This window comes from Manacus vitellinus, unplaced genomic scaffold (genome assembly GCF_001715985.3).
Source record: "Manacus vitellinus isolate BGI_N305 unplaced genomic scaffold, ASM171598v3 scaffold_74_pilon, whole genome shotgun sequence".
Classification (NCBI taxonomy): domain Eukaryota; kingdom Metazoa; phylum Chordata; class Aves; order Passeriformes; family Pipridae; genus Manacus; species Manacus vitellinus.
In genome coordinates, this window is record NW_021940780.1 from 2,334,620 (window position 1) to 2,354,190 (window position 19,571).

At 58.8% G+C, this 19,571-nt stretch overlaps 2 protein-coding genes across 3 annotated transcripts in view; one reads left to right on the top strand and one right to left on the bottom strand.

Moving 5' to 3' along the window:
• Positions 1–162: 162 nt before the first annotated feature.
• Positions 163–11,392, top strand: LOC103760517 (tumor necrosis factor receptor superfamily member 10A). The gene is made up of 11 exons (XM_029964576.1): positions 163–199; positions 2,746–2,915; positions 7,228–7,360; positions 8,167–8,295; positions 8,685–8,799; positions 8,880–8,965; positions 9,062–9,145; positions 9,272–9,306; positions 9,719–9,841; positions 10,270–10,351; positions 10,463–11,392. Exons 1-11 carry the CDS (start codon positions 163–165, stop codon positions 10,762–10,764), a joined length of 1,296 nt encoding a protein of 431 aa, XP_029820436.1. The 3' UTR covers positions 10,765–11,392.
• Positions 11,393–12,020: 628 nt separating this feature from the next.
• The window catches only part of RHOBTB2 (Rho related BTB domain containing 2), a 12,579-nt gene continuing 5,028 nt past the window's right edge, over positions 12,021–19,571 (bottom strand). Inside the window, exons 3-10 of one of the 2 annotated variants that reach the window (XM_029964583.1) lie at positions 17,953–18,154; positions 17,714–17,817; positions 17,439–17,624; positions 16,325–17,349; positions 15,325–15,443; positions 14,906–15,232; positions 14,614–14,719; positions 12,021–14,512 (exon numbers count right to left, since the gene is read on the bottom strand). In XM_029964583.1, coding sequence (XP_029820443.1) covers positions 14,274–14,512; positions 14,614–14,719; positions 14,906–15,232; positions 15,325–15,443; positions 16,325–17,349; positions 17,439–17,624; positions 17,714–17,817; positions 17,953–18,154 — 2,308 coding nt within the window. In that variant the 3' untranslated portion in view covers positions 12,021–14,273. Of the gene's footprint in view, positions 14,513–14,613; positions 14,720–14,905; positions 15,233–15,324; positions 15,444–16,324; positions 17,350–17,438; positions 17,625–17,713; positions 17,818–17,952; positions 18,155–19,571 lie in introns of those variants that run through there. The other variant, XM_029964585.1, reaches the window with a different exon arrangement.

A 19,571-nucleotide genomic window follows, 5' to 3' on the forward strand; every position in this document is an offset into this window, starting at 1 on the left:
GATGAACGAGCTGCGGGTGATAAGGACGGGGAGCTGCTGGGAGGTCTGTCCTTGGGCGATAAACGAGCACCCCTTTCTCGCCCGTGACCGGAGCCTGCCCCAAAATCTGCCTTAAATGGAAGCCCTGGCACTGCTGGGATGGAAATTCTTGCTTGGAGAACAATGACGCGTCTGCCCGGGGTGTCCTACCCCTCGAGGAGTGGGAGAGAAGCATCCCGACCTTGCTCCGGAGCTTAAATCCCCAAGGCTGGACACAGAGCCGCCTTTGTTTGGAGCTGCCTAAAAATGTTATCTCTGTGGTTTATCGGGGCAGATAACTCAGGGTAATTTTGTTAATGGGGAGATTGAGGGGGAGGAAGAAAACACTGCGGCTTCCTAGCAAGTGTTTGGAGCGACAGGAGGGTGAGCCCTCGGGGTCTGGATGCTGAGGGTTGACCTCCCGCTGCCGGGATGTGGCTGAGGGACCAGTATAAACTGTGGGGCCAACTGGGATACCCCGTTCCCGTGTCCCCCTCGCCCCACAGAGCTTCTTCCCACCTGAATTTGCACACAGCCACTTCCCTGGAGAGCATCAGGTTGATTTTTCAGAGAAAGGACAAACAGGCTCCTTCCCCGTGTCATTTGCATATGCAAATGCAGCGGACTAGCATTTAGCCCTAGTCCTAGAACTAAGTCTAGTTCTAGTTCTGCCCTAACTGAGAAATTAGCTGTTCTCTGAGGACCCAAATGACTCAGCTGGAGTCAGTGGCATCCAGAGCACGGGACACATGGTTTTGGTTTAACAAAAGGCCCCGCATACTTTTGGGGCTTGTAATAGAAGCACCCACCCAGGAGAAAGGCGGGAATTCTTCTCCTTGAAATCACACTTCAGCTTCGTTATCTTCCTTAGTGCCACAGACGAGCTCAAGAATTCTCTCCGCAAGGAGAGAACCGGGTGTCCATTGCCTCACGGTCACCAAAGGGAAAGTGCTTCCCAAATATTCACGCCTTGAGTGGATTAACTCCAAGCCTAGTGACCCTGTTGGATCTGAGGAGCCTCTCTGCCTTTCTCCCTGGCTGCCGCTGATGCCCCAGTGACACCCAGATTGGCAAATAGCTGCGCCCTTTCCCTGGTGGAGCAGCGTTTGATCTGCTCAGCAGCACTTTCCCTGCAGTCCTGGCACCCATTTTGAGGCTCTCACCTGCTGATTCCTCTGCCTTGGGCGCTGCTTAGGAAAGCGGCGGCACTAAAAGTGATTTATGCGCAGCCCCTGGTGACGGGTGAGTCACAGGGGAAGGTGGGGGGCAGGGAACGCACACCCGGATTAGTTAGCTCGGAGTTCAGGGCTAGGAAAAGATTAACAAAGACTCCACTCCTCCGCCTCGGCTGGGGTTTGTTTTTTTTTTTCATGGAATCACAAGCCTGGAATGATTTGGGTTGGAAGAGACCTGAAAGCTCATCTTGTTCCGCACGCTGAAGGTGAAAATTTAAGACCCAACGTATTTTGGGCCGGAGTGACTTGTATGTAACTTCTAAAAGCAGTTACTGTGCTTTAAAAATAGGACAGTAGTCCATGAAAACCAGAACCACACTACACTACTACTTCCCCTAAATGATGTGGAACAACACAGGAACTACACAGGAGCACACTCCTGAAAAATCTGCCCCCGAGTTTAAACCAAATAAAAGCTTTACTTTAATCCACACTGGCTTTGTGTCACCGAGTCACTTCACATCATTCACATGGAGGCAGAGGAAAAAGAAAAGTTTTCCCCATTTCAAGAGAATGTTAAATCCACTTCAGACTATAGAATCACAGAAAGGTTTGGGTTGGAAAGGACCTTAAAGCTCATCCAGTCCCATCCCCTGCCATGGGCAGGAACACCTTCCACTAGCCCAGGTTGCTCCAAGCCCTGTCCAACCTGGCCTTGGACACTTCCAGGGATGGGGCAGCCACAGCTTCTCTGGGCAACCTGTGCCAGTGTTTAACCACCCTCACAGGAAAGAATTTCTTCCCAATGTCCCATCCAACCCTGCCCTCAGGCAGTGGGAAGCCATTTCTCCTTGTCCTGTCACTCCATCCCTTCTCCCAGGTCCCTCTCCAGCTCTCTTAGAGCCCCTTCAGGCACTGGAAGGGGCTCTAAAGTCCCCCGTGCCTGTCCTTCCTGAAGCCCTCGTGTCCTTCCATTCCAACACTCAGAGCAGCCATCCCAGCACATCTCCACCATCCCAGTAAAATCAGACTTCCACTGGAATCCTTTCCCTCACACACTGCCCCGATAACGTGCAGCAGCCGAGCTGTTGGTGTGGCGGCAGAAAGTCCAAAGGTTTTACCACTTTTCCCTGTTTTGGCACCCTGAGCCGCCGGAAGATCGTAAGAGATTGTGGCTTTGCTCCCTCTAGGATGCTGAGTAATGGGGAAAAAATGCAAGATGGAGAAGCCAGAGCACCCCTGGGAAAACCGTTCCTGAGGGTTCCTACCTAAACCGGGATTTCTGAAGCTGATTTTGAAGAGAACGAACCGCGAAAATAAAGTGCGGTAAAAACCAAAAGTTTTGAGAAAAGAGAGTTCTGACAAAGCCTGGTCCCCTGCTTGTGGTTTACTCGGTCGCGACACGGTCACGAGGAGGTTTCGCCGGCGAACCTGTGCTGGGAGTGTCTCGCAAGTCGCTTCCTCCTCCTCCGCCCCCGTCCCTCCCCGAGTTTTTATAAGCTCTGCCCCGGCCGCGTTTCATCGATTCTCTGACTCACCGCGGTTGGAGGAGGTTGCCCCGTCCTGGCCTGGCTGAGCCGCTCCCGAGCCTATTCCGAGCCTGTCCCGTTCCGTGCCCTCTCCGTGCCCTCTCCGTGCCCATCCATCCGCTCCGCTCCCACCGCGCACGATGTTGTCCTGCCCCCCCCGACGGCTCTGCTCTCTCCCCTGCTGCTCCTCGCGGTACGTGGGGACGGGATCGGGCGTGGGGATCGCCGGGAGAGGGGGGTTAGGGGGGTCCCGACCCCCGTCGGGGCTGCCCGGTGCTGCGGTGAACATGCCCGGACTTGCGCGCGTCGAGGGGCACGGAGCGCCGGGCTGGGGGCCGGGGTCCAGCGAGGGGAAAGAGGGGAGAAAAAAGTGTTTGGGGGCTGCGCTGGGTTGGGGTGAGGGTTTAGCCGAGCAGGGGGGGCTGTGTGAATAGGGGGGAGCGGGAGGCTGCGGTTTTACACGAAGGGGGCAGCGGATATTGGGAAGGGTCTCTTTAGCAGCGACTGTGCGGGGAGGGAGGGTCGAGGGGTAAGCGGCTCCGTGAGTTGGGGGGAAGCTGGGGCTATGGGGGGGCTAACCTGCTCCAGGGGCCATGGCGGGAGCACACGGGGGGGCTCACCTGGGGCTGGGGGCTACGGGGAAAACAGGGGGATGTGGGGGCTCACCTGGTCCTGGGGCTGGGGGGAGAGGGGGTGGCCGAGGCGATGTGCCCGGGGGGCTCACCTGGGCAGGTGGGGGGTCAGGGGGCTTTCACGTGGGTAGGGCAGGGCGGAGGAGGGGAGCGGGGGCCGGGGGGGTTCACCCGGGCAGGTTCAGGGGGCAACAGGGGAGGTGCGGGGCTGAGGCCGGGGGGGCTCGGGGGAAGCAGCAGCGTGGAGGTGGAACGAGAAGGGTGGTTTCAGCCGTGCGGGGCAGCGGGCACGGAGGGCACGTGGGCTCCGAGTGGCGGGAGGCTTGACCGCTGGCTGCCCGAGCGGGAGGAGAGGGGATTTCCACCGCCGCGCTCCCGAGCCTTGTTTGCCGTTCGCTCCCGGGATTCCGGGATAGTTTTCCTCCTCGGCTGCAGGCGGCTCTGGGCTGCCCGGGGCAGGAATGCTGCCTCTTCCAACTTGCCGAGTGATGTCCAAACCCCCGGCACCGCTGTTTTTTAGGACGGAAAATCCCGTTTGCGCATATCAGATTTCCCCATGTATGGATTGGGCGTTGCTGCTGTTGAAATACCTGAACTCTGTTCTCACCTGGAGTCAGGGGGGATCCTGCCCTGAGTTTTAATCCCCCTGCAAGGAGGGAGCCCAGCGGGCACGTGGGAGCTGCTCCCGCCCTGGAATTATTCCCACTGACAGCAGCACTGCCCGAAGCAGGTTTTTAAAGAGAATCAGCTGATCATCCAGTTCCTTCCCTGTATTGTTTATCAGAGTTTATTCAGATTGGCTGCATAAAGTCAGGCCTCACTAAACCCATCAGCTAAGGGCCCACTCTGAATAGTCTGGGGGTTTTAACTTTTTATCCCCTTTTCTTAATAAAAGGGGAGGGGAGCTGGTTGGGAGAGGTGATCATAGGACACTGTGGCCATGTGGCCTCTGTTGCATCATGCTGGACCCTGGCCACGGGCTGTCCAGGAGGGATGAGGGAGTGGATCACCTCGTGTGTGTTCCCGGGAGCTCACATTCCATTGAGGGAAGTGCAGGGGAAAATCCCTGCGTTCATTCATTCAAACCTGCGCCCTGGGACCAGGCCTGTCTTGTGTCTGGCACCTCTTTTGTCCCTGGGCCTCTCTTGCTGCCCTCAGGGGTTGTGTGTTAATGCTTTGTGAATGTTCAGTGATGGTCAGGAGTTCAGCTGGGGGGTCTCTCCTCTGCTGCAGGGTCCAGCTCCTTCCTGGGATCACTTCAGGAGAAAAACAAGGGGTGGGAGAAGGGAAAGTTCAAAGCTTGATGCTTCCCAGCGCTTTTTCTCCAGACTTGATCATCCAGCAGGATGGGATATTGAGGATTCCTGTGCTTGGTGATTCCTCTGCCTCAAGGCAACGTGGTTTTCTTGGGTTGTTTACTGTGGGTGAAAACTGAATTCTCCTGAATTCTGTCATGTCCTGCCCATGGCTGGTTTCTCCCTGATGGGTTGGTCAGGGCAGCAAGGTGCTGGGGGCTGATAACCTTATCGTGCACTTGTTGCTCTTACACGTAAAGCAATGAAATCCCGTGTCCAAGGGGGCTTTCCAGACAGCAGATGACACTGTCTTGTTGCTGTGACCACCCTCACAGCCCAGCAGAGTTTGAGGGGGGAAGAAAAGATGGTTTTTTTCCCTTGGAGACAGCGTGGAAGTGGGACAGGTTGTCCCTTCACTTCCACCCACCAGAGTGGGTGAAGCCCTGAGAGCTGCTCGTGGCTGGAGCTCCTCAACTGGGTAAAAAAAAGCACTTTACAAACTTGCAAAGCCTCCCAGCTGGAGGAAGGAGAAGCAGAGTGTGCTGGCTGAAAAGGAAACCGGCGGGAGAAATGACTCCAACTCAAGAGAGATCACAAGTCGAGAGTTACAATTTACTGAAAAGATTACAATAAATACAGTGATACAGAGAAAAACTGGTGTTAAGCCCCAAAGACAGATGTATAACCCAGCACCCTGGGGCAAGAAACAATGGGGTTTGTCAACCCCTGTGCTGAGCACCACATGGCCCCCCTGGGTGCACAGAAAAAGGAAAGGAAAACCTGTTGGTCCAGGTGATGGTCGCAGTGCTGTTGGAGTAAGGATCACAGTCTGGTCGAGAGTGGCAGTCCTGTTGGGCTTCTGGTGCCAGAAGTCCCAAAACCCCGAGATTATATCTGCCCAGGTTCAGGTGGGAATGTCCAGTACCTCCCCCAGGGCAGGGAGTTCCACAGTGGGTGATTTAACTCCTTGAGCCATAGGATATTTTCGGAATCTTCGGTGATCCAGGTGTTGCAGCTGCCTGTTGTGCCAGCCCAGTGTGGCAGAGATGCCCCCTCAGGCTGGGGGTGAAGGTGCTGATGCCTCACTGGAGGGGAGTTATCACAGCAGAGTCATTAGTGTGAAGACACTAATGAAGACACTCCTGGCAGAGTTCTTTGCCACCCAGCTTGTAGCCTGAGGTGCCAGGTGTGCCCTGGCCCTGCTGCAAGTTATTACCCATCCATCAGAAACGACAGACAGGGTGTAGAACACACACTTTTGGTTATACCCACGTGGTGATAAACTGCTCCTGGCCCCTGTGACTAGGACACAGCGCCAGAAGCTGTTGGAGGGATGTGGATTTGATCCCTCCAAGCCCAAGGCTGGACATGGAGGGAGTTCCCGGGCTGGCTGGGGCTCAGGGGCTCTGTGCCGTGGTGCTGCTGGAGCTCTGTGCTCCCTGTGGCTGGGCTGGTCTCAGGGCTGCTGTTTGTGGCTCTGCATCACCCTCTGCAGCCCTGTGACCACCTGAGACTGGTCTTAGCACTCACATTTCTCCTCATCCAAGGGTGGGAAGTGTCCAGGGTGGAGGTGGAGGATCGGAGCTGTGCTGAGCTCTTGCTGTGGGGGCTGGTGACGAGGACAGGACAGGGCAGGACTGGCTGGCGTCTCTATTGTTCTGCCTTTCCAGGCAACTTCTGACTCACGGGAGAAATATTTGCTTTGAGAGGCGGGAGAAATATTTGCTTTGAGAGGCGGATTTTGTGCTCCCTGTTTGAGAGGGGAAGGGAAAAGTGCCTCTTCCAGGCTGTCACTGTTGTGATACCTCATTCCCTACCAACAGTGGAGGGGTGAAGGCTGGAGCAGGGGCAGGTTCATACCCCTTGATACCCGGGGAGCAGCTCTGTGCTGGCTGAGAGGCCAAGGGCATCGTCCCCCTTGGGTTCGGATTAGGGCACACTGGGAACATTGGGGTGCCCTAAAGGCCTCCCAAACGCTGAGGGGCCGAGGGGCTGTTCCAGCCAGGGGTTGTCCTCCTGCAGCTGGAGTGACCCAGCCAGGGCAGGAAGAGCTGAGCCGGCAGAAAGGGCGGGCAGAGCCGGCGGAAACGCGGCTGTTGTGTTCCTGATCCACAGCAGGATAACAGGGATAGTAACGCAGAAACACGAGGCCCTGCTGTCCCCTGGGAGCCTCCAGCAGTCCTGTGGGCACAGGAGCCACGTACCAGCCTTGACACGGGGCCGGTTTCCTCCCACAAACCTGTTCCTCCTCCCTGCCCTTCCCTTCGATTCGGGGCTGTTGGTGCGCTCAGAAATTGGGGAAGGAAAAGGGGTCTGATGTTATCCTAAGGAAGCGTTAGGGAGTGCTTTGCCCTGCTGATAACCTGGCACAGGGGAATCCCCCTGCAAACGCTGTGCCAAGGAAATACCCCCCTGGTGCAGGGGAGGTGCCCTTTGCCTGCATCGAGGGCACATCTGGTCACTGGCCCCGGTGGCTCTGAGCTGTCCCAGAGCACACCGGGCACAGCAGCTCTGGCCCTTCTCTTCCCCGTGGACTTGGGGTAGTTTCTAACCCAGGTTGTTCTGTATTTTTTGACAGAGAGCTGCTTTTGGAACTGATGCAGCAGCACTGAGTAGAAGGGATGATTTGGATCCCTTGGACCCAAGCGGGGGAGGGACAGAGTTGTACTACGTGCCAGAAAAAGGTCTCCACTGCCAGCAGTGTCCCGCAGGTAGGATGGTCTCAGTGATCCCCCCGTGTGCAGCCTCGCCGTGTTCCTGTTGGCAGAGCCAGCAGGGCCTTGCTTTTTGTGAGGGGCAGCTCTCCCCTGCTCCGCTGTCATGGATCTAAGGATTCATTATTGAAATATTTCCCTTTTGTTTATTCCTCGTTTGCCTCTGAACTTCGCTGGCAGTGCAGTGCCAGAACCACAGAATGGTCCAGGCTGGACCATCAAATCCAACCTGTGCCCCATCCCCACCTTGGCACCCAGCCCAGAGCACTGAGTGCCACGGCCAGTCCTTCCTTGGACACCTCCACCACCTCCCTGGGCAGCCCATTCCAACATTTAATAACCCTTTCCATGAGGAAATTCCTCCTGATGTCCAGCTTGACCCTCCCCTGGCACAGCTTGAGGCCGTTCCCTCTCCTCCTGTCCCTTGTTCCCTGGCAGCTCCCCCCTCCTGTCAGGGGGTTGCAGAGCCAGAAGGTCCCCCCTGAGCCTCCTTTTCTCCAGGCTGAGCCTCCCCAGCTCCCTCAGCTGCTCCTGCTCTTCCAGCCCCTTCCCCAGCTCTGTTCCCTTCCCTGGACACGCTCCAGCCCCTCAATGTCTCACCATGAGAGGCCCAGAACTGGGCACAGCCCTCGAGGTGCCCCAGCAGTGCCACCTCAGGGGGACAATCCCTGCCTGCCCTGCTCCTGCTGGTCACACTGGTTTTGATCCAGGCCATTGGCTTTCTTGGCTGGCAAATCACCCCCCTCTCTGCACAGACACGTCCTCCCTGTCCTGTGTGCTCAGAGCTGCCCTTCCTCTCGCAGGCACCCACCTTGCAAAGTCCTGTGAAGAAGAAAATGGCTCCAGCACGTGTTTGCCCTGCAAGGCCGAGGAGTTCATGGATTACCCAAACGCCTTCCACTCCTGCCATGAATGTCTGAAGTGCAGGGAAGGTACGAGGCGGTGGGGACCGGGGCAGTGCTGGCTGATGGACACCTGCAGTGTCCCCAGAGGGTGGCTGGGAGCAGGCTGGGTCTGGAGCTGGTGTAGCAGCTCGTGCCAGACCTGCCTCTGTGTCCAGGGCAGCGTCCCCTGTGCCAAGCTTGGATATGAGACCTCCACAAGGACCAGGAGGACGAGGCTCCCGGTGGCACTGGAGGCTGCTGGTGGAGCTTGATCCAGGCACTGCTTTTCCCTTGGTGTGGGCAGGAGTGGGGCAGGAAAGGGCGAGGCTGAAACATCAACAGCAGGGACTGATTTGGTCTTCCTGGGGCTTGGGACGCTCTCGGGGTCGTTAACAGGGAAGGAGTGGGCACAGAGCCCTGTCTGCTGTCACCCACAGATCAGGTGGAGCTGAGTCCCTGCCAGGCCACCAGGAACACGGAGTGTGCCTGCAAGAAGGGCACCTTCTGTGACCCGAAGCTCCCCTGCGAGATGTGCCACAAGTGCCAGACCCGGTGAGTTGGGGGTCATGGGGGGGTCCGTGCCTGCAGCTCAGCTCCAGCTGCTGATCCTGCCCTGTCTCCCCCTTTCCCAGGTGTCCCGAGGGCCAGGTGGTGCTGTCTCCCTGCACTCCTTACAGTGATCTCCAGTGTGGTCCTGCCCAGGGCACCGGCTTCAACTGTGAGTGGGGAGGGAAGGTGGGCTGAGGGATGGAGGTGGGAGCTGCTGCCAAGGGGAGTAGGAGCAGCTCCCACACCCCTGGTTTTTGTGCTTTAGACCTCTGGATTATCATCCCGGTGGTGATCCTGATCCTGCTTGTGCTTGTGCTCCTCATCTGTAAGTACTGCTGCTGTTCCCCAGGTGAGCACTGGGTGCAGGGGACCCCCAGAGCACTCACCTGGGCTGGGGGCTCTGCAGTGCCGTGGGCTGGGTGGGAAGAGGGACCTGCCTGGGCAAAGGGATCACAGCACTGTTTCCATCTTCCAGGGAAGAGGAGAAACCTGACGTCCTACAGTTTGAAGGTGAGCTGCTGGGATGCCAGCGGGGTGGTGGCTCTGTTTGTGGGGCTAGGGTGAGGTCCCCCATGCCCTCTGCTCCCCACTGCAGCTCCTGGGGAGGCTGGAGGAGCAGGGGGTGAGTCTCACCCCTGCAGGGATGCGGTAGCCAAGCACAGGAGGGTCCCTGTGTGCTTGCAGTGCCCTCACAGTGCCATGAGCCCTCCCCCTGGCAGAGGTGCTGGCACACCCAGGGTGCCCAGGGGAGACCCCAGGGTGAAGGGAGGGCTGTGCTGTGCCAAAGCTCCTGCAGGCTCGGGATAAGCAAGCAAACCATGCCCTTGAGCCCACGGCAGGGGGGATGCTGCCATCAGCATCCCTGTGGGGCTGCTGGGAGCTGGGACCACCCGCCAGGGTTTGTGCTTCTCTCCTGCCCCAGGATGCAAGCAACCTGATGCAAAAGCTGAGCTGGTGCGGGAGGGGGAACGTGGGGACTCAGGACAACAACCTCAACGAGCAGCGCGCCCGGGATCCGCCGCTCCCCAGGGCCGAGGAGTCAGAGGTACAGAGTGACCTCTGCCCAAGCTCTGATGCTTCCTTCTGCCTCCCCCAGGCTCATCAGCTTGGGGGGAGTCCAGGGCTGGACCATGGTATCCGCAGGGAGGTGGAGAGGGGTCTTCTGTCCTTGTTCTGGGTTCAGGACTGCAAATCCTGCTCGTTGCAGTCGACTGCCAGAGTCCTCTGTGGGTTTAATGCTGCTGAGCAAACAGCTCTTCTCTCCCTGGCTGGGAACCACGAGGCAGCTCTCCCTGCTTGTGGCCTGCTGCCATCCCAGAGCTAGGAATCCATGATGTCCTGGGGGTGGAGAGTGGTGTCCTGCCCCAACAGCCCCTGGAGAGAGGGAGAGGGGTCTCCAGTCCCTGCACTGGGGGGCTCAGGGACAGCATTTGTGCCGGGGCTTGGTGGGTGCTATAGACATTGCCATTCCAGGAGATGCTGCCGATTGCCCCTTCTCCCAGGCCGAGACCCAGGAGGGATCTGGTTCCACAGACAGGGAAAGAACCCATTCAGGGTAAGTGTTGGGGCCCAACAGATGTGCTGGGGGGGGGCAGAGGGGGTGAGATTTCTGACCCAGCTGCCCGTGCTCTGCCCCGTTCTCTGAGCTTTCCCCTTCCCCCTCCAGCGCTGCGAAGCACTTTTTACATCTTTGCTGGAATGAAATTCATCTACTGGAAGAAATTCGGCCGAAGCCTCAACATGCTGGAGAACGACCTGCCCTTTGACCGGTCACAGGACGCCTTCTACGAAATGCTCAACAAGTGGCTGGAGAGAGAAGGCTCCAAAGCCTCTGTGAACGTGCTGCTGGAGACCCTGGACCAGCTCGATCTCCGCGGGGTCGCAGACGACATCTCCTCCGAGATCATCAGGAAGGGATTATTTAAACCTGAAGGAGACGAAGAGCAGGGCGGGTCCTGTGACCCGTGACCCAGAGCTGTGAACTACCTCCCAGGACATATGAATTTTAGCTGTTTATAGCTCTGCTGTTGTGGAGCTCGGCTGAACCAGGAGTGAAGTACGGACTTCGTGGTGCTATTTTTGTAGCTGTTGCAGCTGCAGGCTCCATGGTGGTGCTTCCTTACGGATGCCAAGTGCTCTCTTGGTTTCACTTGGGCATTCACTGGTTAGTTGCTGCTAAGTTTGGTTTTTTAAGTTACTTTAAGGTTTTTTTAAGTTACGTTAGTGGTTCTGCTTGCTGTTCCAGCTTGAAAAGTGGACTTTGAGGGGAGAGTGGGAACGATTTATTTGCACTATGATCACTGGGGTTGCTTAAGAAAAGGGACAGTGCAGGGATCATCTAGTCCAACCCCCCCTGCCACGAGAAGGGACATATTCCACTGGATCAGGTGGCTCCAAGCCCTGTGTAGCCTTGACCTTGAATGTTTCTAGGGATGGGGCAACCACCACCTTTCTGGGCATCCTGTGCCAGTGTTTAACCACGTCCTCATTTGAAAAAGGTTCGTCCTAATATCCAGTCTATTTCGACCCTCCTTCAGTTTGAAGCCATTCTCATGTCCTGTCACTCCAGGCTCTTGTCCAAAGTCCCTCTCCAGCTCTCCTGGAGCCCCTTCAGGCCCTGCAAGGGGCTCTCAGGTCTCCCTGGATCCTTCTCTTCTCTGGGTGAACCCCCCCAGCTCTCCCAGCCTGGCTCCAGAGCAGAGGGGCTCCAGCCCTGGAGCATCTCCGTGGCCTCCTCTGGACTCGCTCCAGCAGCTCCACGTCCTTGTGATGTTGGAGGCCCCAGAGCTGCAGGTGGGGTGTCATCAGAGCTGAGTAGAGGGGGAAAATCACCTCCCTGGACCTGCTGATGACAGTTTAGTTCCGTTCCCTCGGCTGTGGGGTGGCTTTGCAGTCCCTGTGTCTCCAGCCAGCGTGGAAAGGTGAATGCACTGAAGGTCTGAGAGTGACCACGAGTACCTGCCATCCCTCCCCCAACTGCAGGGGTTGCTTCTCAAACACTTTCCCTCTCACGCATAGCTCAGGGACAACTTTGCTGGAAAAACTACTGGATTACTTGAGCTGCCACCCCAGTACAGCCCAGTCCACCAGGACCTTCCCCAGTGTGGTGGGAGCAGCCCAGGGCTGCCCTTTGCTGCCGAGCACTTGCCCCTCCTGCTCCCACCACTTCTCCCCCACTCAGTACAACACAACAAACCACGTGGATGCAAGCAGGACTTGTGTATTTATGTATTTATTTAGCAATTGTTTACATATGTTAACTTAAAAGTTAATATAAAAATATTGGTATTTTGGTATGCATGGTTGTGTGTGTTTTATACAGAGCTCTGGCCCAGCCAGTTTGCTTTATTTTCCAGTTTTTACATTTCTCTTTATGAAGGAAGAATTAACTTTTTAAAAAAAAAAAAAATCCTCCTGATTTCTTGTCTGGTTTTATTTCCCCCCACACACACACCCCGTGCTCTGCCAGGGTTTCAGTGGGCACCAAAGGAGCTGGACCAGATGCTCAGCAGCTGCTCCCCGTGGTGCCAAGGACCCAGCCCATGGAATTCGTGCATCCCACTGGGAACGGTCCCCACCAGCGATGCTTCTGCCGGGGGAAAAAGCCCTCAGCAGCCAACCTGGCCTCTGCCTTAACCCCTACACCATGAGTCCTGTGCTCTCTGCTCCCTGCAAGAACAGGAGGGTGAAATCTGTCCCTCGAGCAGGGGGTGGGACCCCGGGGCCAAGGGGGGGACCACGCGACGCTGACCCGGGGCCGGAGCTGCTCCAGCTCCACCCAGCCAGGGCTCTGTGTGCTGCAGTAGCTGTGTGGCAAATCCATGCAGTGCTTAAGTGAGAAGAGGGGCTCTGCTGGCCCCCAGAAAGCCCCTGGGGCTGCCCACCAGCCCCCGCACTGCAGTTGGGGTTTATCGGTAGCGCTGGGGCGGGTGCGAAAAGCAGGAGCTCTGGGGGGGGCCCTACCAGGACCAAAAGGTCCTGTCCCGGGCAGCCCCTCGTGCCTCCCGAGCATGCAAACCTGGGCAGGGAGCTCCTGCAGAGCCAGGCACGTGCAGGATGGAGGGCTGGGACACGGGGGCTCAGGGCCTGGCCTGGGGGAGGCACACGGGACCGGGGAGCGCCCGCAGAAGAAAGGGAAAGAAACTCGTGGTCCTACCTGCTCGTTGGGGCTGCAGAGGGGGAGAACACCCAGGGTGAGCTCGCTGGAGCTGCCACCTCGCTCCTGCATCCGTGGCCGAGGGCGAGCATGCGGAATGAGAGGCTCCAAGGTGCTCTGCGAGGCCAGCTGGGAAGAGGAGCAAGGTGGAGTGGGAGGGGATGCACCGGGAGCATCCCCGTGTGCTCCCTCCGGCCGCAGCCTCTGCCAGGGATGGGCTCTTCCCCATCCCAGCTGGGGAGGGCGAGCGGAGGTTTGGGTCCTTCCTGGCCTGCCTGGCAGCCCTGCAGAGCCCTGGGGCTGTGGACCTGCAGGGACACAGGTGGGACATGCAGAGTTAGTCTGACGGGAAAGCCACCTCTCCTTGTACAAGGGGTTTTGATGGATGGATGGATGGATCCTGCAGTGCTTCCCTGTCCCTGTCCATCCTGGGAGCCCTGGAAGGGGGGTGATGGTGTCCCCCCAAGCAGGGCACAAGGATGTGCTGTGTCCAGGCGCTCCCTCCCAAACACACAGGGACCACGCTGGGCTTTGAAAATACCATTTATTACAATGGAGCCTTCCAGGCTAAAAGCCCAAGCCAAGGGCCTGGGGTTGGTTTCTGGTGTGGCAGGTTGGGGGAGTGGGTTTGGGATCGGGGTTGGGTTTTTTTGCTTTAAGTTTTCTTTTTAAACAAAAAGTTAAGAATGGGGAGGAGAGGACTCCGGTCCCCTCCACGCCCTGAATTAGGGACAGACCCCACTGGTAGGGGAATTCGCTGCAGTGCCTGGAGGCATTTGGGGACCAGGGTCCCCTGCACTGTGCCTGACCCTGCTGTGAGTCAAAGGGGGTGGCAGGACCCCCACAGTGGCTCCAGGTGCCATCAGACACACGAACCATATCCCACAGCTTCTGGTTACAAATCAAAGTGGAAGCGGGATGCGTTTCTTCTTCTCCTTCTTCTTCTTCCTCATGCTGCTGATGTTCCAAACAAACAAACGTACCAAAAAAAACCCCAAAAAATCAAATCCAAAATAAAACCACAACACAGCCCTCGTGCTCCTGTAAACATGAGTTTCTCCTGCTGCTCGGGCTCTGCCAGTCCTGCAGTGCTGGCACCGTGGCGCGGGGAGAGCAGGGCTGCAGGAGCACCAGGGGCTGGCCCTGAGCCCCCCACCACAGGGACAGACCCCCGTGGCCACCATCTCCTCTGGGGCTTCGGCCCGTGGCGTCCGCTGCACGCCTGGCGCTGGGGCAGGTCACCCCCTGCTTCCTCCTCCTCCTCCTCCTCCTCCTCCCCGTCTCCTCCCAGGGATGCTGGAGCCAGGGCAAGGACGGGCTTTCAGACCACAGCCGAGGAGGAGGAGGAGGAGGACGAAGAGGAGGCTGTGGCTGCTGACGATGAAGGAGAGGAAGAAGGGGAGGAGGAGGCGTTCCAGAAGAGCCACCGCCTCTTGGGCTGCCGTTTGAGGTGGAGGTAGTCTTCCTTCTCCCGCTCCTTCTTCGCCCGCTGGTAGTGATCCTCCTCCTTCAGGTACCACACCGGCGGCCAGCGGTGCTTCTCGAAGTACTCCTGGTTCTCTGCAGGGAGACAGTGGGGGAGAGACGGGGCTGAGGGTGTGGCGCAGGACCACACCCAAGGACCCCCCCCACCCTGTCATCCCCCCCTGGCTCCCACTCACCTCCCGACATGGCCTTCATGTCCCGGGGGAACTTGCGGCAGACGTTGTTGTAGTTGGTGCAGATGTGATGGAGGCACCAGTCGGCGAGCTGGTAGGCGCAGTGGAACTGCAAGGGATGGAGCCCCACGTCAGAGCCCCCCAGGCATGGACCAGCAGGAGGGATTCACCCCATTTCTCCATGGACACCCAAGACCTGCTTGTCCCCTCTGCCAGGGCAGCATCACCCACCCCCCCGGAGCAGCCAGACCCCTCTGAGTGTCACCACCCAGCACCTTGTGCCTCCCTGTCCTACCTGAGCCAGCTCCAGGAACACGAGCACGTCCCCATCGATGTCTCTTGGGGCCGCCTCCATCAAGCGGTGACCGTGTACTGCTCTTGGGGGACACAGGGGGTCACGCGGGAGGCCGGGCGGGGGACACCCACCCAGCTTGGGGACAGCCCCGCTGCAGCCCCCCGGGTGACTCACCATTGTGAGAGCCCACCAGGTGCGCAGGCAGAGGCGGTTGGCGAGGATGATGAGCTTCATGTCGTCGAGGTCGGGGCTGGAGCTGAACTGCCCCGTGTACAGGTACTCCAGCACCGCCCGCATGCAGCTCTTGCTGGTGTGAGGAAGTGCCACCTGTGGGACACACACACACACACACGTTGCCACCTCATGGCCGTGCCCACCCTTCTCCCGGGACAGCCCCCGGGACCCCTCCTCATCCTCACCTCGTTGGTGGAGCTCTCCACGAAGGGGCCACCGAACATCGCGGCCATCCAGTCGCAGCTGGAGATGAGCAGGGGCTTGTGGGCACTGATAGCACCGTCATCCAGCACGAAGGTGACATCTGAGGACAAGCACAGGGATGCTACCGGGGCTGTCTCCATCCCCTGGGGCTCAGCCACCCCCTGCCACAAAGTATCTCACACCAGGAAGGGGACAGAGTCTGGCATTTCCTATATTTTTCCTTTAAAAGTCTCTCTCTTTTTTCCAGCATCCCCCACCAGCTCAGAGGAGCTCAGGGAAGGGCCTCAGCAGTGCTTCGAGTATTCTGAGGGACTTTCCCAGGTCATTCCACAACACATTTGAAAGCAAAGGGCAAACTAAGGAAGCAAACTTGTCTCGCCCAAGTTTGAGTCCTTGGAGAACTGGGAAGGACGCTGGGGATCTCCTGCCCCCCCTACTCTGCTCTCCACAGCTTCTCCCAGGGGTGTGCCACGGGCCAGGACACATCTGTCCCCTCACAGTGACAGCTTGATCACATCAGGATCCATGTTCAAGAAACAAATCCAGCCAGAGGGAGGCTGGGACATTCACATCCCCCTGGGATGTCACCTCGTGCTGGTGGCTCATGGTGCTCAGTGGAAAGCTGGGGAAATCCTACTAAGGGCACTCGCTCCCAATAAATCAGATGACCCTGTGAAAAATCCAAGCTGGGAGGGAAGGAAGTCGCCTCTGCTGCTCTTCCGTAAATAAACGGAGCTGCTGGACGGGCTGGGGAGCAGGAAGCCCTGGGGAAGGGCCCTTACACTCACTTTCTTGGGAAAAAAAGCAGCAATAAAAATCCCAGAAAAGCAAAGTGTGACCAGAAGCCCCGGGGAAGGCGAGTGAACACCTGTTCACCCTCCACTGCATGGCCAAACCCAGGAGCTCTGAGCCCACCATCCACCCCTCAGACCCCCCTCCCAGGGAACAGGGGGGGCTGCTCCCGGGCCCCTGGAGTCGTACCCGAGAAAGTCCCCTTGGCCAGGCATTCCTTCACCCGGTTGGTCCTCCGGACGTGGAAGGCTTTGGTGATCTCCTGGTTCATGAACGCCTCGTTGTTGAGGATGTTGGCCACCATCATCCGGAGGTCGAAGACCTCCAGCAGCTCGGCGATGTGAGCGATGTGCATGAGGTCCCGCTCGTTCTCATCCAGCTCCCCCGTGTACAGGTACTTCAGCACGGCCCGGAAGGGACCCGGCTGGATGGAAGCGTCCATCTTCACCACCACCATCAGCTTGGACTTGTAGGTCAGCGGGTCTTCGGCCATCTCCTCCTGGATGCTGGTGAAAGCCCGGCTCCACGAGGAGAGGTTCCTGCCCCGCCGCAGCCCGCGCTCCCCGTTCTCGTAGCGATTGCCCCGCAGGATCCCGTCACTGGTGGAGGCTCTAAGGCACGGTTTGCGCTGGCCGGATCCAGCCTCCTCGGTGCTCTCGCAGATGTCGAAGCTGGCGGCCCTGAGGAGGAAATCCCGCCCGTGGTGCCTCTCCTCCTGGTGCAGCATCCGCTCGGCGGCCGCGGTGACGGCCACCCCGAAGCCGTGCCCCGCGGCGCCCTGCTGGTCCTCCTCGCTCAGGTCCATGAGGAACAGGTCGTAGAACTTGGAGGAGGAGGTGGAGAGGTAGATCTTGTGTGCGTAGATTTTGATCTTCTCTTGCAGCACCAGGATGACGTCCGCGCACAGGGGGTCCTCTAAGAGGTGGGCTGGACGCTCCTCGTTGTTGGAAGGGGGGTCCGGGACGATGATGATGGGCGGGGGGGGCTTGGGGGGCAGGAAGGGGGCTTGGAGAAGAGGCCTCTGCACGTTGCGGAGGTGGGACTTCCAGAACTGCAGGTGGCGGCGGGAGATGAGGGCGGCGCGGATGGCGTTGTCAAAGACGTCCTTGACGCCAAACTGGGCCACCACGCTCGTCTCGTAGTAGGGGATCCCCAGCTCCTTGGCGACCTCCCTCCCCTTCTCCGGGGGTAGGATCTCGTTAGGTTTGATCGGCCTGAAAAAGAGAGGGGAGATGACGAACCCTTCGGGCAAGGGGGACAGCGTTGGGCAGGCAAGGACACCTCCAGGGCCCCGGGGTCCCACCTGGCCAAGGGCCGCCGTGCCCGGTTGACGGCCTCCAGGTCGGCGTAGCGCAGGTCGAGCTGGCAGCCCACCAGGATGACGGGCGCGCGGGGGCAGAAGTGCTTGATCTCCGGGTACCACATGGTCTTCACGTGGTGCAGGGAGTTGGGGTTGGCGATGGAGAAGCACAGAACCACGACGTCGGACCTGCGAGGGGAGCGGGGTCAAGGTCCAGCTCTCGGCGCCTCGGCTCTGCCCTCCCTCCTCCCTGCACCGAGGCTCTGCCCCCTCCCTACCTGCCGTAGGCAAAGCGCCTGTCCTTGTGGTGGTCACCAAAGGTGTCCCAGAGCCGCAAGGACACGCTGACATCGTCTACCACATCCCGGGAGCGCTCCAGCACCTGCGGGAACAGAGACACCGTCCAGCTCCCGAGTCCTCGAGCAGGGCACGGGGGAGCGATTCCCACCTCCCCGGCGGGGAGGACGCGGCTCCACCTCCTCAGGGTTCCCAGGGGGTATCCGTGAGCAGCCCTCACCTCCTGGCAGACGCGGTACTGGTCGATGGCCCACACCGTGGGCACGTGGGTGGCGAGGAGCTGGTACTGGGTCAGCGTGGCGTTGCAGGCGCGGGCGCAGATGAGCCGGGTCTTGCCCACCGCGTTGTCCCCGACCACGACGCACTTGATAGTTTCTACGTTTGGCCTCTCATAATCCATGTCAGAATCCATTAATTGGGACCTGCAGGGGGAACGGGGAGGGGGTGGGTTGGCGGATACACCCAGGCCAAGCCGGGAGGGCTGTCTGCAGACGGGTCAGGAGGCCAGAGGGGGACAGAGGGATGCTCTCGCTCCCTCGCAGCCCAGAGAAGCTCTGCAGCAGCTGCCCAGCCCTCCCTGGCTCACGCTCCCCGCCAGTCCCCTTTAAAATTTCATGTTCTCGTGGCAGCGTGCGTTGCTGTGCCGTCAGACACATGCCCTGCGCTTCATTCCGCCCTCCTCCCTCCTGCTCTCCGGCTCATGCTTGTTCATGTGAGATGAGCCTTCTTTTTTTTTTTTTTTTTTAACTCCCTCCCTCCTTTTCCTTTTCTCCTTCTCCAGCACTCGCAGGCGAAGCTTCCAGATCTGCCCGAGTGAGTGTACGCGCGGGCACTGCCAGTCTCTCCCCTGCCAGTCTCGGGGGAGCACAGTGACCTGCCCCTCTTTCCCCACCCCATTCCCAGAGCAGATATTTGCTCCCAGCAAAGAACAGCAGAGAAGAAACTTCTCCTGTTTCCCAGAGGCTCAGCAGCCACTGTGACTGGGAGGGCTCCCAGCATCACCAGTCTCCCAGGAGCAAGTGTGACCCCAACGCTCCCCGAGAGGGAGGATGGTGCCACGGGTGCTGTGAGGATGGTGTGAAGCACCCAGGTGTGCCCAGGTGTACCATCCTTTGCCTGTCCACACCTCAGAGTCCAAACCAGGCAGGACTAACTCATCACAGCAGGGTTTGACAAGATTTCCAGGGGGAAAAAGCAGCAAGGAGGTCGAGGGAAGGGGGAGACGGACTAAAAAAGCCCCACATCCCAATCGCTCTGAACTTCCCAAAGCCGCAGATCTCTTCCCCCTTGTCACTCCCTCCTGGCACCAGCCTCCTGAGCTTCTATAATAAACCACCAGCGCAGTGAGCGAAAATACCCGGTAACCGTGGCAACCGAGCCCTGCACGCGGGACCAGGGCCGCAGCTCCCCAGCCCGGCAAGGACTTCCCAATGTTAGCACCTCCCTCCGTGCTCCTCCTCCCTCCCTCCCGGGCACACCTGGACACACCAGCGGCACGGGAGAGGGCTCGGCACCGCGCGGGATTGAGCCACGAGCCCCGTGGGCAGGTGCAGGCAAAGGCAGGTGGCACAAATCCAGGTTGCTTTGGGTGCCAGTGCTTCGACACCGGGCTGGTCCCCGGGTAAAACTTCTCTGACTAGTTGTCACCGCATTCCACGTCCCCCTCCATCCTCTGGGATTCAGGGAATGCATCCAGGAGGGCGTTGAAAACCAGAAACAGCAGCCTCCTTGGGCTCTGCATGTGGAAAGGAACCAGGGCAGGTGGTCCCCTTCCCTGGCAGCCCCTCAAAACCCGTTTCCATCTCACACATCGCCCTCCACTGCTGCTCCCGGGGATCA